This window comes from Artemia sp. Qi Xiang Cuo, chromosome 19 (genome assembly GCF_049724085.1).
Source record: "Artemia sp. Qi Xiang Cuo chromosome 19, ASM4972408v1, whole genome shotgun sequence".
Classification (NCBI taxonomy): Eukaryota; Metazoa; Arthropoda; class Branchiopoda; order Anostraca; family Artemiidae; genus Artemia; species Artemia sp. Qi Xiang Cuo.
Window position 1 is genome coordinate 6,517,936 of NC_142812.1, and position 16,730 is coordinate 6,534,665.

Genomic DNA, 16,730 nt, shown 5'->3' on the forward strand with positions numbered 1-16,730 from the left:
CCAGAAAAGTACGTTATATTAATTTAGACTACTAGGATATTTTGAGCTTCGTGTGTGTGTTTTTTTGTTGTTGTTTTTTTTTTTGTTTTTCCAGTGTGGACTAACTTAGGGGAGAGTATGGGTACTTGGAAACTTTGTGTGAGCAATCAGGACATGATCTGAGGGACTTGAAGAGGAGATAGGACTAGATATAAATATTGAAAATGTATACTCATGCGGCACTCTTCCTTGGATGGAGTGTGGACTGACTTAGGGGAGAGTATGGGTACTTGGAAACATTGTGTGAGCAATCAGGACATGAAGAGGGGAATCAGGATATGAAGAGGGGAAAGGACTAGATATAAATATTGAAAATGTATACTCATGCGGCACTCTTCCTTGGATGGAGGGTAGTATATATAAAAAATGAAAACTAACTATTTGCTTACCAGTTCTTAATGAAGTTCCATTCTATGTTTTTTTTTTTTGTTTTTTTTTTATAAATTAATTCCTTTTTTTATTTTGTATACTAAACAAATCAGAAGATTGATTTAATTATAAATATTGCTTTGCTCAAATTTGGGTGGGTTATTTGGGACTAATTATTAAGTAAGTATTTATGTAAGTATTTTGTTATTTTTGTCATTTAAATCAATTCACGTAAGTATTGAGATAACTTGATTTTCCCAAATTAATGGTAAGTCTGGATTAAAATTGGTAAGGTTTTGGGTTCTGTATTTCTGGGGGGGGGGGTCTCTTGATTCGTGTCTTGAGATGGTAAGAGCAGTTGAATGGTTATTTCGAAGGAACTGGGAATGGTAAGAGAACAATATTTCGAGGATTGTAAGCTTTAAAAATTTGTAAGGGTAAATATTAAAAAATGAAATAAAGGAAGTGGTAAGATAATTTTCAGATAAGCATTTTCATTGAATAGGATTTGATACTGTATAATGAAAAAGGAAATGGAAGATGGTAAGGTAACAATAGTTGGGATTTTTAAGCTTGTTAAATTTTATAATGGTAAATATTAAAAAATAAAACACGGGAAATGGTAAGGTGAGTTATTTTTTAAAGCTTAATTTTGTTAAATAGGATTTATTTGGGACTGTAATCCAAAAGGAAATGATAAGTGGTAAGATAACAATAGGTTTGTAAGGGTAAATATTAAAAAAAGAAATACAGGGAAACGATACGGTAAATTAATTTCAAAAATATTTTTTTTTCAGTAGGATTTTGGATTTTAATGCAAAAGGAACTGGGAAATGGTAAGGTAGGAATAGTTCGAGAACGGTAATTCTGCAAATTTTTTAATGGTAAATATTAAAGAATGAAATATGGGAAGTGGTAAGGTAGCTTATTTTCAAAAACATAGTGTTGTTGAATAGGATTGGGATTGGCATCCCAAAGGAACTGATAAATTAGTAAGGTTATAAGTTTTTAAGGTAAATGTTAAAAAATGAAATAAAGGAAATGGTAAGGTAAATTGATTTCAAAAACGTCTTTTATTGAGTAGGATTTGGGATTTTAATGCAAAAGGAACTGGGAAATGGTAAGGTAGGAATATTTCAAGAACCATAATTTTGCAATTTTTGTAATGGTAAATATCAAAGAAGAAAATGCGGGAAGTGCCGAGGTAAATTACTTTCAAAAGCATAGTGTTATTGAATAGGATTGGGGTTGCAATCCAAAAGAACTGGTAAATGGTAAGGTAATAAGTTTGTAAGGTAAACGTTAAAAAAGGAAATAAAGGAAACGGTTAGGTAGATTAATTTTAAAATTTTTTTTTTTTTTTTTTGAGTAGAATTTGGGATTTTAATGCTAAAGGAACTGGGAAATGGTAAGGTAGGAATAGTTCGAGAACTGTAATTCTGCAATTTTTTTAATGGTAAACATTAAAGAATGAAATACGGGAAGTGGTAAGGTAAACTATTTTCAAAGACATAATGTTATTAAATGGGATTGTGATTGTGATCCAAAAGGACCTGGTAAATGGTAAGGTAATAAATTTGTAAGGTAACCGTTAAAAAAGGAAAAAATGGGAACAGTTAGGTAAATTAATTTCAAAAGTTTTTTTTTTCTATTGAGTTGAGTTTGGGATTTTAATGCAAAAGAAACTGGGAAATGGTAAGGTAGGAATAGTTCGGGAACGGTAATTCTACAAATTTTTTAATGGTAAATATTAAAGAATGAAATAAGGGAAGGGGTAAGGTAAATTATTTTTAAAAACATAGTGTTATTAAATAGGATTGGGATTGTAATCCAAAAGGAGCTGGTAAATGGTAAGATAATAAGTTTGTAAGATAACTGTTAAAAAAAAATAAAGGAAACGGTTTGTTAAATTAATTTCAAAAATATTTTTTATTGAGTAGGATTTGGGATTTTAACCCTAAAGGAACTGGAAAATGGTAAGAGAAAAATAGTTTGAGGACTGTGATCTTGTAAAATTCGTAATATCAAAAATAAAATAAAGAAAGTGGAAAGGTAAGTTACTGTCACAGATATATTTTCTTCGAGTAGGATGTAAGATCTCTACAAAAAGGAACCCGGAAATGGTAAGGTGTAAATAATTCTGGGGCTTTAACATAATCCCTTAAAACTTAATATCGACAAATAAAAATTATAGGAAACAGGTAAGATTGACCATTTTCAGAATATTATTTTGGCTAGGTTTAATCTGATATTCTAAGCCAAAGGGGATTCGGCTATGGTAAGATAAAAATACATTTGAAGACTAAAGTTTACGGGGGGAAAAGCTAAAGATAATCCTGAAAAAGGTAAAATGACAAACATTGCTCACGTAGGGGCATTAAGTTGTAAGAACTGAAATTAAAAAGCTTGAAAAAGGGCAGTTGTAAAAGCGAAAAAATAGGAAATATTCAGAAAAATGGTCAGAAAAACGGAAAAAAAGAAACTAACTCATTTCGGGCACGACTTGAGTTGTAAGAAATGAAATTAAAAAGCTTGAAGGGGGGAAAAAAGAGGAAATATTCAGAAAAATGGTTGTCGTAAGAATATTTTGGCTGCAATGAATTTTAAATTACAAGCAGAAAGGAACTAGAAAACGGTAAGACATTGAAAAAAGTAAATATTAAGGTACTTAGGGTGTATTCTACAGAGTTTCACATTTCCATGTGAAATGGAAACTGGACTTGGTAAGACCCAACTAATGTTAGGCTTATAAGGAAAATTATCAATATTTAATGGGGAGTTGATTTTAATGGTAATTAAAATCAAATAATGGTAATTGTTTGGTAAAATAATGGTAATTAAAATGGTAATAAATAATTTCAATTGTACTTTTGTGAAATTGGTTTACTGATTTGACTAAAAAAAAAAAGTTTACCGGTAAAGTAAGTATTTGATAACCTTCGTATTTTTTGAAACATCCGACACTGCAAATATGTCTAATGGGACTGGAGAGGGGGGGGGCTAAGACTGTTTATTCGGGATTCTCAAAATTGGTCTAAGTTTTGGCAAATTTGGTCAAACTGAAAACAAATTAGGGAAATAATATCTTTAAAAAGGAAAAAAAATGTGAACAAGAAAACTGAATTTTCCTTCAAACTAGGTTATAACCTCATTATGAGGATGTCAAATAATACTTTTGTTGATTTGCTTGCAAACAATTCAATTTTTAGTCCATGTTTACTAATAACGTGTATAGGCTACTCAGCAAGCATGTACCATGTATCCAGGAAGGGAGCATCCTCTGGGTGGCGGAAATTACTCCATTGCCTAAAAATTTATATATATATATATATATATATATATATATATATATATATATATATATATATTGTGCCTTTTTTGAAATTCTAACACATGTGGGTGCCGTGAAATCTGCGCTTCTTGAAAAAGTTGTCGATATAGACCTGATTCCTAGATTTATCCGTGCGTTTTTCTTACTTTATCTAGCCTTTTTGTATTCATTAACGTTATTTCTTGGAAATTTAAAAGGATAATATTCTTACAATAAAAACCTAAGAACATTTATAGTACAACATTAGACAAATATTTTTGTTCTTAACTCTGATTTTATTTTGTATTAAGAAAGAAAAGAGAGGGAGGTCAGCTGGCCCCCCTCCCACGCCCATTTATTTGACTGTAAAACAAAAAAAGCTCTGGGTATTTCGGCCCCATACACAGTAGCCGTCTTCAGCAGATAAAACGTTCAGCGTTTATCCGTTGAATACGGCCACTGTGTCTATTATGACAGAAATTTCAGGTTTTTTTTGTTTGTTTTTTTACGTTTCATCGTCAAATAAAGGATTTTTCCTATGGGACTTTTATTTATACGTCATAGAATAGTAAATTACTAATGTATCATAATTTTTATATAAAAGTAGCCAACACAGAATATTATGGATAAAAACATGAATTTTAATTCAATGGTTCACGAAATCCTTCGTATCTTCTCCGTTCCTGATATATTGCAGAAAAGTCGCCTTGAAAGCCTGCATACACATAGTGTCATTCGATTTAGTTGAACATCCCTCTCACAATACCCTGAAAGTTTCAACTTTATACTGTCAGCCATTCCTGAGATTTTGCACATGCCCCTTTTGGCAGCCTGTCTGCACGTAGTGTCTTTTGATTTAATCCATCATTCATTGAAAGTTTCAACTTTCAATGGCACACTTTTGACTACGTTGCCTCAACTTAAATAACCAAGTTGTTCGTGAGATATTGGCACACTTTTGACAACGTTGCTGCAATTACTGTCCATTGATAGGATTCATCTGTGCTTTTTTCTTACTTTATTTATCCTTTTTGTATTCATGGACGCTATTTCCTGGATTTGTTCCAAGATTGTTCTTTTCTGGAACTTTCATAGAAATATGGTTAGACTGTTTCTTTGTCTTGTTCTTGCTGGAAACCGATCCAAGCCTCGTGCGATAGTTACTGTTATTGCACAAGTGTTCTCTTTGGAGATAATTTATAGGTCTTTATACGAAAGGAGATGCAGAATGTGAATGATCTAGAATTAAAAAAAAAATATATAATATAAAAAGAAAAAAATATATATATAAAAAAAAGACATGTTTTGCTTTAAAAAAGGCTGTTTTGTCTCTAAAAGGATATTTTAGAGAACAAAGAGAAGGTCTTATTTTGGGGGGGGGGGGGGCTCACTCCAAGAGTATGATGTTTTTACGTATATTCATTCGGTGATCGATTTTTTTGATATGATTTTTAAGTGAATATTGATGCTTTGTCATATCGATGCATTGAAGCTTTAGTGGAGAAAAATATGAGCCTTGGATAAAGACAATTTTTTAAGGACAGAAAAACTGAATTAGTAAATATATGTTGGGATTTGAAAATTTTCTTTTTTTGAAAAGAAATTTGAAAAGTTTCACAATTTTCTTTTTTTACCACCACGTCTATTTACTTACTTCAGTTGTGTGATATACCTACTCACAGCTAAGTACCTTTCAAAAGTAAGAAACAGCTGGGTCGTACAAATATTAAGGTCTCCCTCATTTTGTTGAAATCAAGGTTTTACTTGAAGCGAAAAACGTTTCATATCGCAGACCTGTTCTCCCCTCCCCAAAATAGTCATGACAAAATGTCCTGAAGTATAGTTGCTTTTTTTCAAATATGTGAAAATCCAGAGACACATTTTACGTCTGTAAATCTCTTAAGATGCTGAATTTTTTCTGGAAAGTGGAAATTGGTTCTAAGACCACACTGGATATACATGACCTACAAAAAAGACGAAGAACAAAATAAACAGAAATGCAAGCAAAAATGAAAAGGGAGCAACCAATATGTTTTTAACTAATAAATAACGAAAATAAAGAATATATTTCAGCCAGACTCTGCTAAGTTGTCTTCAGTGTTCAAATAAAGAAAAAAAAATACCATTGGACGTAGCCCTAAAGAAGCGTTAAGATTTCTTTTGGATGCGTTTCGATTTTCAGTCCCAAGGTAAATTTTCTTGCGGTGAATATATCTTTTTCGTTCTTCGTTTTTTCGTACTTCTCAAAAGCGGTTGGAAACTGGTGACTTTTACTTCCTTCCAAGATGGCTGGTTTGTTTGAGGGAGGTACACGGAGTGACAACATTCCGATAAGTTCATGAAAGTATACGATACGTCGTAGTGTTTTTTTGTTTTGTTTTTTTTCAGTTGGGAGGCTTGAAGGAGATTGTCTCAAAATATATTACTTAGCAGTAACGCATAATATTTTCAATTTCAACTTCTTTCAAAATTTTTCTTTGTTTCCGACTTAGTAAAAATGAAATTAAATATACAGAAAAGGATGTTAGATCTGTAGTAGGAGTTCTCCTCTCCAGAAACGACTTGCATTCTTGAAAATAAGATTTCTCCTCGTCTTTGTACCTTTTAACGATTTTTTTGGAGCGGAAGGAATTTCCATGTTTTGGCTCATTGGGCCATTTACGAAAAATTGATAGTATCGAAATAATCTTATCCTTGAACCACCTTGAACTTACGCTTGAAAAGTTACCCTTGAACTCCTTCGAAAATTACGCTAAATGGAGGATGAAGTAGTAAAAAATTTTCAAACAGTACTCAAAATAAATTGCTACAATTGGGTGGATTCTGTTATCTGCAAAATCGATGGAACTAGAATGTTTCCACTTAGAGAAACAAAGGGGCTACTTGTAAAGGTTTCTGTAACTTAAAAAATGTTTCGTAATTTCTACTGGCATGAAATTCCACTGTGGAAAAACAATCAGCTTTTGAAGTGATGGGGTTAATTGGCTTTCCTTTTTTACGTACGCTGAAGGAATAATGTGATTGGCTTACAGAAAAGTACCATAGATGTAAACCAGTGAAGTTATAGCCTACCTTTTAACACATCATTATATGAAAGAAATATCTTTTTCTCTTTGGTTACAAGGTCAGGTAAATCAATTTTAATTGGTTTGATTTTAGAGCGGAGAAAGAGAAAGGAAATGAAAATATAGAAAGATGGGTATAATACTTCAAATAAGGCACTAAAAATAACAAGAATTTTTTATTTATAAATAACAATAAAAGTCCGAATATATTTCGTTTTCACCTCCGGAAGCCTTTATCAACGGGAATAAAAAAAATAGGTATAAGCCTGGGCTCCAGCAGTAAATAAAGAAACATATTAAGAAACCAATTCGTACTTCATAATATGCAGAAAAATCCTATTTACAGGGGGAGAACTGTATCTCCACTTCCTTCCTTGTATTTCCAGGTTTTTTATCACATTTTAAATATTTTTGTATTTTCTCTTAGTCTTGAAAATTGTCTATAAACGACCCCATCTAACCTAACTTAACCTAATTTTATCACTATTTGTCTATTAATGTTTTGTGAGAAATAATTAGATGGCGCTGATGGTGTTTAATTACATATATAGATTATTTGAAAAAGGACGAATGCAGTCGAATCCATGTTTGTTTTTCTGAATTCTGCTAAAAAGAAATTGTACAACAATGAAAGAATTGAAGATAAAGGTTCTTCCCCTGCAAGATATGTTAACTAGAATTATTCTGCATATTTTGAAGTAAGAATTGTTTTCTTAACATGTTTCCTTATGTACTGCTGGAAGCCTAGGTTTACACCCAAAAAAAATTCAAATCTTAATAATATTCACAATGCAATAGCAACAAAGCAACAACAGGGACATAGTAGTTTGATAATGGAATAAATAAAAACGAAATTGAATAGCTAAACATTCTTAGCGCCCAGAGAATTGTAAGATTTGAGACTTAACACAAATCGACTCTACATCGCAAAGGCCATCTAGTCACTGTCGGTCTGGTGATATAGCTGTAGCTTAAGTAATCTAGCTTTTGCTCTTTATAAACCAAATTCAACTCTGCTATACTCCTGTTTCCTTGCGAAAAAGAACAGGGAAGATATGAAGCTAATCCTGTGTTGACTTAGTATCGCAAGTGTCATCTATCGACTGTTGGTCTGACATTCACCATTATAGTGACCGACTCTACATCGCAAAGGCCATCTAGTGATTGTCGATCTGGTGATACCGCTACAACTTGATTGATCTGGCTTCTTTCTAACCCCGATTCAACATCGTTATAATGCCGTGCTTAACAAAAAAGACAAATGTCAATAAGCCTTGCTTTTGCTAGTCTTAAGTTTCACGAAGTCTTCTATCGTACCTATTTAACAGACATCCTTTTAGTCATTTCAAGTATTTCTTGAAACATGTTTGGGTTCTATTAGATATTAAGGATGGAAATTCCTCCTTAAAAGCAGATTTCAGTATTTTAAGTCATGAGCGTTTTAGCGAGAACGTTTGTTTGTTTCAGTCACATTTTGACTGTAACAAACTTTTTTACTTACCTATTTATAAAAGGGTAAATTTACTATTTGACATTATATATTTATAAAAAAAATAATGTCTTGAATGTTTTATAGTGTATGAAAGGTATACTACTTTCTATACTTTCTGTATATATTTATATTTGCTTTCCACTTTCTATATTAAGATAAACTATATAAAGACACTATTAATATGAAAAAAAGAATGACATGTCTTTCATATAATACGAAATATTTAATAAAGGCTATATTGAACGTACTAAATATAAGATAAAGGCTATATACTACTTATAAAGCAAGTATGATGGTGCTTTCACACTACACTGTAGAACCTTTCATGCTAGCATAACTTAAGATTTTACAGTTATGCTATGTAATGTTACTGAGCAATTGTTTCTCCATAGCGTAGACTGTACCAAGAAAACTCCAACTTTACATAGAATATCACGTTATGTAAGCTTGTGCTGAGTTATTGAAAAGTCAAAAGCTAGTCAACAAAGTCAGCATAAGTTAACAAGCTTTTCTTAGAAAACCTTTCATTTTTGATCAGAGCTTGCATCTCTGTTTGCATTCCAAATTTGTGATTAGTTTGCTTGTAATAATTTATGTTGGCCTAGTGTGAAAGGACTGAAAGTGAAAATTTAAATGTGAGCGGTTATACTTAATGCAACGTAACTTACTACTTAGTATAGAAGCCTACGTATTTAGTCGTTGTATACTTATGTATAGATACGTATTAATACGTATAAACACGTATTTACTAAATACGGTATATGACCATAATGTTTTCCATTGTGTACTTCCAACCATTATGTACTTAAGACCCAATTTTGAGGCATGATCTAAGCTGACTTTTGTGAAAGAACTTGACTCTTAGTTGAAATTCAAGTTGTCACGTCAATGGTTGCGACTTTTGGTCCGAAATAGGAATGGAATTTCTTTTTTATTTATTTTTTTGTATTATTATTAAGCTTTTGCGCAACTTCGAAGCAGACGAATATATAAGTCTCTACCTAAGAGCTTAAATAAACGGAAAATTTTACCGTGCAGTATGTCACAACCTCGGTTAAAAGTGATAGTCTTTACCTAAGAACTAAAACAAACGGAAAATTTTACCGTGTAGTATGTCACAACATCGGTTAAAAGTGATAGTCTCTACCTATGAGCTAGAACAAAGGGAAAATTTTTACCTTGCAGTATGGCACAACCTCGGTTAAAAGTTTGAAGATTAAAAATTCTTTATTAGTAATGCTTGAAATATTGATGGTTAGGTTAAGTTAGATGGTTTCATGTAAATGAATTTTGTGTAAATGGCTTTGATTGGAGTTACCGTTTAGGGAGGTTCATTTGACTTTGGTAATGATTTTGGTACCGTTCATTTGTTGTCTAGTATCTGAAAAATAATGTAGCAATCTCACGCCCAAAAATTTATTATTACTTGTTATTTGCTTCCCTCTAAAGTTTGCAAAATGTGCAAATTGGAGCCTTTGAGTTTCTAAGACGTAAAGCAAAACTTATTGCAGTTCTTTCCTTTTTGTTCACAGAGCAGTTAAATTGATTTTTCAACTCGCTGGAAATTTTTCCGCAGTGTTTTCTGGTTATTCACTGGAAAATCCTACATTTGCCCTGTGGAGTAATGATCCCCATTGGCTACCTTTTGATGCAGTTCTTATTTCTAGCTTGGAAACGATGTTCCTAGGGAACTTTTAATTGCATTTTTCCCTTCTTTTACATTTAACGTTTTATTACATCGAAAAACTACTGAAAGTTTTGTTAGCGATATTGTTTTTCTGGTTTTTATGTGCGGATCACCTGGATAATTTTCTAGTGGCCCCTCCTAATTAAATTAGAGTCCCCCTCCTCATTTAGAGTCCCCCTCCTCATTAAATTTTGAAGGTTCAGAACTTGCTGTTTGTTAATTAACTGGACGGAATTGTGGTTCCATTTCTAATTTTCCGAGTTACAAGGCGATAGGACCCACTGCAAATCGACATTTTTTAATACAAGGTTACCATAGTGCAGTTGAACCGAAAATACACCATAATTTGGCCTTTCAACCACTTTGTGTGGATGTATCATAATATTTAAGTACGTATAGATATTATTGTTTCATTTTTTAAGAGAATAAACTTAGTGTGAAAATTCTGATAAGTGAGTGATATCAGCAAAGGCGAATCTAGAGTACAATCTTGGGGATGGGGGGGGGGGCAACGTGAAAAGAGCGCCAAAAATTGGCCAGCATTGACAAGTTTATTTTAAAATGGGGGTAAAAAAAAAGAGAGAGAAAACAATGAATGCGCCAGAAAAATCTTGAGGCCCCCCTGGATAGCAGCTTAGCTATGTAGGTCATATTACATTTTTATTTACTTATGCTATTGGAGCTAATTCGTTGGATTTAACCGCGTCTCTGGCCTATTGTCAATCACTGACTAATTGGTTCTTAGCTTGGTAGTCCCAAACCATAGCGCATTCACTAAAAGAAATTTGTAGTCAAATATGGTTATGAAATCTGTAGTATTAGTTGATAATGTCTGCAAAATCGCTAGATGTCTTCTTTTTTATTCACATTGTTCAGAGTGCGAATATTCTGCAACTTAATAACTTGAAAGTAAAATTGCTATAAACTTGTTTTTGTGTGGGGGATGTGTTTGGCTTTTAGGCGACATAGCTTTATTTTCTTTTTTGTCATAATTCTTAAAAACATCAGCTTTTTGTTTTTATTTCATTTTGATGATTAAATCTTTATTCGTAGAAGTTTCTCGTGCGTAGTTCATTTTCCTAGAACTCCAATTTCATGCTCCGTCTAGAGTCCTTCATTCCATAATAAAAAATGAAGTATAAGAAGCTCCACCGAAAATAGTCTCCATAATTTCTGTAATAGAAATGCAAATTGACAAAAGACATTTGCTTTTTTTACCTTTCTTATTCAGGACTGTTTATATCATTTGTTTTGTTTTGTTTTTTTATTATTTAGCCGCCTATAAACATGCTGACGGAAAGAAAATCGACGGAAGAAGAGTCCTGGTGGATGTAGAGAGGGCCAGAACAGTAAAAGGATGGCTGCCAAGGCGATTAGGTATTTCTTTCTTTTTTTTCTTTTTTTTTTTTTGCTAAATATTTATAAGATGTATATATTTTTTTTGCTATATATTTTATTTGCGATATATTTATAAGATGGAAAACTGAAGATAAAGAGAGAAGCGAATTGAGAGATTAAACAGAAATTAAAGCAAACTCAAGCGAGGGGAAATGGGTTTCCTCTTCCCTCTGAATCCGCTGCTGATTCCCACTTTCCGGTTTTAGCCTAATAGGTGGTCTTGTGCTATGAACCCTTGGTCGTTGAATTTTAAACATTTCTCTAAGAATACTCTATGAAGAGACGCGTTTTAGCCAAACTTGTGGGAAAATCGCCCAAATTTTTGTTTGCCAATAAAATTTCGAAATACCTCTTTTGTGTCTTCAGGGGTTTTTTTTTACATCCTTGGTGCCAGGCAAATCAACAGTAGCCGATATATTGTTAATCCTTTAGTTTGGCCGTTCAAAACCTAACTCTTTTTGTTATGATACTACAGATCTTATTTCCCTGCTGAAAGACCTTACTTTTCTGATTTTTTTTTGGGGGGGGGGGAATGGGGTTTAGGGCTTAATTCTATCTTAATTTCGGTATGAATGGGCTTTTCTGTCTTCCTTAGTTCTGTCCTTGGGCAATAGGTCATCGTGAAGAAGTGAACATAACCATTTTTTTTACAACTCTGGAAAGGCTTCTTCATCTTTTAGAGGAGAAAAAATTGGTAATAACCAAAAACGTTTCAAAACGTCTTTTTGAAAGCCTAAAAAAGCCGACGTGAACGAAAGGGACCGAAAAATCGAAAAAAAGTTCATACTGCAATTAAGGTCAGTCTTTGGTTCGTGTATGAATACAATACAAACACCAAAGTCGGTTTAATGTTACTAATAATTTTTTTTTTTTTCGTGAAACTCCCTATTTTGTGAGCCAGAGCAGAAAAATGTTTGATGATAGCAAAAAAAAATTAAAAATGTGTTTTTCTTTTTACTCTTTGAGAAGTAATCGTTGTTTTTCACGAATTTGAGTTAGATTCACCAAATAATAGTAATGATCTATTTCTAACCCTCTATTACAATAGTTTAAAATAGCAGAGCATAAAAAAGAGATGGAGAGGAAAAATACGACAAAGAACACAGATTTAAGATCATGAAAAGGGGACAATTAGCTTATGTTAATATCTGACAGATTTTCGCTGGCTACGGCAACTTTTCAAGAGGCATTATTTATTCCAAATTTACGTTATATCCTCATATTAAGGTAATAAAGCGGAAGAAAAAGAAAAAAAATTATAGAAACGGAAATACTGAATACTAATAGAAGAAATATCTTTCTTTTTCAAAATTGAATAAAACCTGGAAAGATATAAAATTGAATAATCACAAAAAAAGTAATAATTTGCACAGAGCTTTACAGCTATATTTCCTTCTAAATACCAACAATCTTTGAGTAACGGATCCTAATCTTCAGCTGAGAGACTTGCAAACCTGTCCATAAGGGTGGGGGCTCGTGCCGTGGTGTTGCTGATTATTTTTTTGGAGAAATCTGGAGAAGCTGGTTATTATTTTTTGCTGAAGAAATCTGGAGAAGGTAAACAGGAAGGGCGTGCGAAAGTACAGGATGGCTGGTCCCCAACCGCCCTTTGCACTTCCTGGTGTAAGGGCCATGGAACGGAGTTCAGCAACGTCGGTTTGGACTAAATAGTCTATTGTCAAATCTTCCTGGAGTTGGAAGCTAGCCGTGGACGGAAAGAACATAAACTACTAATAATATTAATACCCACCCACCAGTGAAAAGATCTGACAGAAGGGCAGAAAAATTCTTGTAAAGGAGGGTGGAAGAGGGATAGGGCCGGAAGGAATTTATCCTTCGCATTTACCAATATTTAGGTAAATTGCCGATGCATGCAAAATGTGGTTATCGAACTTGCTAATGCAGATTATGACATCAGAGAAGCTACTAACATCTTTTTTTCAGTTTGTCTCGTTTCGAAAGAGTATATACTATCATTTCAACATGACCTTGTAATTTTACACTATAACGCATCAGATCTTTTTTTTTCAATTGATGAGTTTTCATTTAGGATAAAAGATGCACTGTGTATGCATAAGAGCTGCATCGTTGAGTACGTGAGAATTTTTGTAAAAGCTGCAGCGTTGAGTACGTGAGAATTTTTCTAAAAAAAAAAAATATATGAATAATTTCTTCCACTAAATATTTCAGCACTTCTTGGAGCTAGTTTGTCTTGATGTAAGCTAATTTGTTTTAACTTTGCACCGTTTTTAAGATGCTTAAAATATAGGTCCGATCCTAAGAAGTGGGGTTAAAATCAGTGGTGGAGGACGACTCTCCCGCTTCCTTGTTTGCATGCGTTTTTAAAATATGCGCGCTTTCTTCCACTTTCTGATTCAAATATTCGTTATGCATCTTGTTACTTTTACTTTTTTTACTGTCTTTATTAAAAGCTATTTACCCCATAATTTACCCCAAAAGCTATTTTCTATCTTTTTTCATTTGTTATTAAGTGAAAAGTAGTGAAAGTAAGGAACTAAGGTATTTAATTGTTATTCTAATTGCATTCTTTATGGCAAGTTTAAATCTATTGGTGATGTCCCTTTTTTCATGCCGTAGAACCTGGAGAAAAATTACTACTTTTTTATCGGTTTCTAAGAAGCACTATACGAATAATTTGACACTTACCTTTAAGGGGGCTTTGAATATTTTTATTTTTTGGAACTGTGAATATAAAACCTATGCTATTCGCTTGAATAGCGTTGGGTCCAGGTTTGCCACCCGGTGAAAAAATCACTAGATTTTAAGGATTTGTTGGTTGATTTAGTGATTTTCTTCAATAATCTAGTGATTTATGTCCTGATTTAGTAAATTTTTTTATTTAGGCAATATAAAGATCACTAGAAATAGTGAGAAATCACTAGGGGTGACAACCCTGGTTGGATCATAAGCTCTTGAATTTTTCCAAAAAACGCGATTGAGTTTGACCAATTCCGACATTTGTGAATGGCGAATCCCTATCATTGAAATTTAAGGATTTTTTCTTAATTATTTGAACTTTATTTTTATACTTTTGAAATTTGTATTAGTCTTTAGTAAGCAAACGGTTTTGTTCTTGTATATGTAGAAATTAGTTTTTGTTAATTATTAGGTATACGACTATGGAGTATTACTAAAATCAGGTTTCTGGTACCCGTGCCCCTGTTCTTTGCTATGTAAATCTCTCTCTCTCTCTCTCTCTCTCTCTCTCTCTCTCTCTCTCTCTCTCTCTCTCTCTCTCTCTCTCTCTCTCTCTCTCTCTCTCTCTCTCTCTCTCTCTCTCTCTCTCTCTCTCTCTCTCTCTCTCGTGTCGATTATGATACCTTAAGGAAAAAAGCGAATAAAATAGATGGCGCGACCGTATAACCCCATTTAAGATAGTGACCGAATAAATGTCTATACTCACCGCTTATTTGTAAGGATTATGTGGATCCTTAGAAACGAATGTGACACCACATGGTATTACTGTCTAACCTGAAAGTGAGAAACTCATGTAATATTCCGATAATTTTGGATTAATTGACAACCTAGGAAATTTTCACTTGATAGCCTTCTCTCCCTATTGGGGCAAAATTATTGTTTTTGACTAAAAATGGTAGAAAACGCCAATTTCTATGACACTTTTTCGCCACTAAAAAGAGCACTAGAAATTTTAATTTCTGTCCGACTGACTTTCTCCCAATCTTATAGGAACATTCATTGGACTCGATCACCCACATGGGGAAAAAACGAGCAGAACAACTTATTCGACCTTGATCATTCTTGATCAAAACGACCTTGATCATTCTTCTCAGGAAAAGCGCAATACTTCGCTTTTTTGTAGATATGGGCTTGAAAGCTGTGTATTAGAGTTCTGTAATATGCTGAATTTGATGGTGTAGTTTTCAATCAAGATCAGTCGCCATTTTGGAAGTTGTTTTGCTCTTTTTTCGTAACTTTAATGCATAAGCTGCGATAACAATCGCAAGTTTCTAGCTATGCGCCTGGACAAACTATACAAACGATCTCTAAGAGATCAATGTAAAAACCTGTCATATTTTTCAAAAAGTTTTTTATTTGGTTCTACCATTAAATATAAAGGAATTGAATTTTTTCGGATGTACGTAAATTCGGCTGCATAGAGACGACTTATTCGACGGTCTATTTTTTGTGGAAGGGTATGAATTTGGTAGTGAAGCGGGTCTGCAACCTAAATGAGACATGGCTGAACTTGTTTTAATTCATGATGGTGGATCTGTTTTATTGTTGGTTTTAGTTTTAATTTTTCTATGTTTTATTGTAAGTTTTATTTTATATTCATTTGTTCTGCTGAAGACGACTACCTGACATTGAGCCGAAATATTCATTTAGTTCCGTCTAAATTTTACTGTTAAAAAAAAAATCCTCGATATGTTATCTTTTGTTAATTGTATAATGGAAAGGCAGTGTGGTCTTCTTCGTTATTTACGCCTGTCAATCTACTTTATGATTAACAGTGTCGGTAACGCTATATAAAACCCCTTTACGAAATATCAAGAGTAGCTGACGCAGATGGCAAACCTTTAGACTTCAGTCTTTAGGTCAGGTGTTCCAACCCGATAGCAGTTTTCTATTATATAATTAATTTTTCGGTAAAAGTTGCATTTGTCGACAGAAAGTCGCTTCTAGACTTTAGTAGGCATATAGGGATAAAGGAAATGCCCTCTTTTGTCTCACGACTGGGGAACCTATTGATGCAATTGCTTGCTTTGTGGCTGGGGTGAAGTTTTGTCGGGGGGAGGGGAGGCAAAGCGACTTTGAATTTTGCATCAGGAAAAGCAGTTTTTCCTTTCCTCTATCCTAAAAAGTGTATCTGCTACACTTTTTTCCCTTCTTTATGTCTCTGACAAGATTCGGCGCTGGTTCTTTAATAAATCAAGATCAGTGACTGCTTATCATAGGCAGTGCAATAGCGCTGCCTGAGTAAAGAACGATGTTGGCACAATGTATTATTTTTTTATTTTTTTTGTTCTTGTTTTTTTTTTTTTTTGTCTTAGACCAGGGCACTTTGTATCGAAGCAGTTGTCGTAGAAACTTAGAAAAGGGCTCATTCGATTGGAAATTGGAATGGCTTGTGCCCTTTTTAATGGTCGAAAGTAATTGGAAGGCGACTAACACCCCTTCAACGCCCACCTTGTCCCCAAACACATCCAATCAAAATTTTTGAGATAGCCATTTTGTTCAGCGTAGTTGATTTCCAGATAGAAATTATGTTTTTGAGGACATTTTTCCCCGTTCCTAAAAAGAGTTTTGCTACACTTTTTTTTCCTTCTTTATGTCTTTCCGACAAGATTCGGCGCTAGTTCTTTAATAAATCGAGATCAGTGGCTGCTT

The 16,730-nt window shown here is 33.4% G+C and overlaps 1 protein-coding gene across 1 annotated transcript in view; it reads left to right on the forward strand.

Annotated features, from left to right (window-relative positions):
- The window catches only part of snRNP-U1-70K (small ribonucleoprotein particle U1 subunit 70K), a 109,726-nt gene that overhangs the window by 80,282 nt on the left and 12,714 nt on the right, over window positions 1-16,730 (forward strand). Inside the window, exon 6 of the mRNA XM_089105294.1 lies at window positions 11,238-11,339. Coding sequence (XP_088961420.1) covers window positions 11,238-11,339 — 102 coding nt within the window. The remainder of the gene's footprint in view (window positions 1-11,237; window positions 11,340-16,730) is intronic.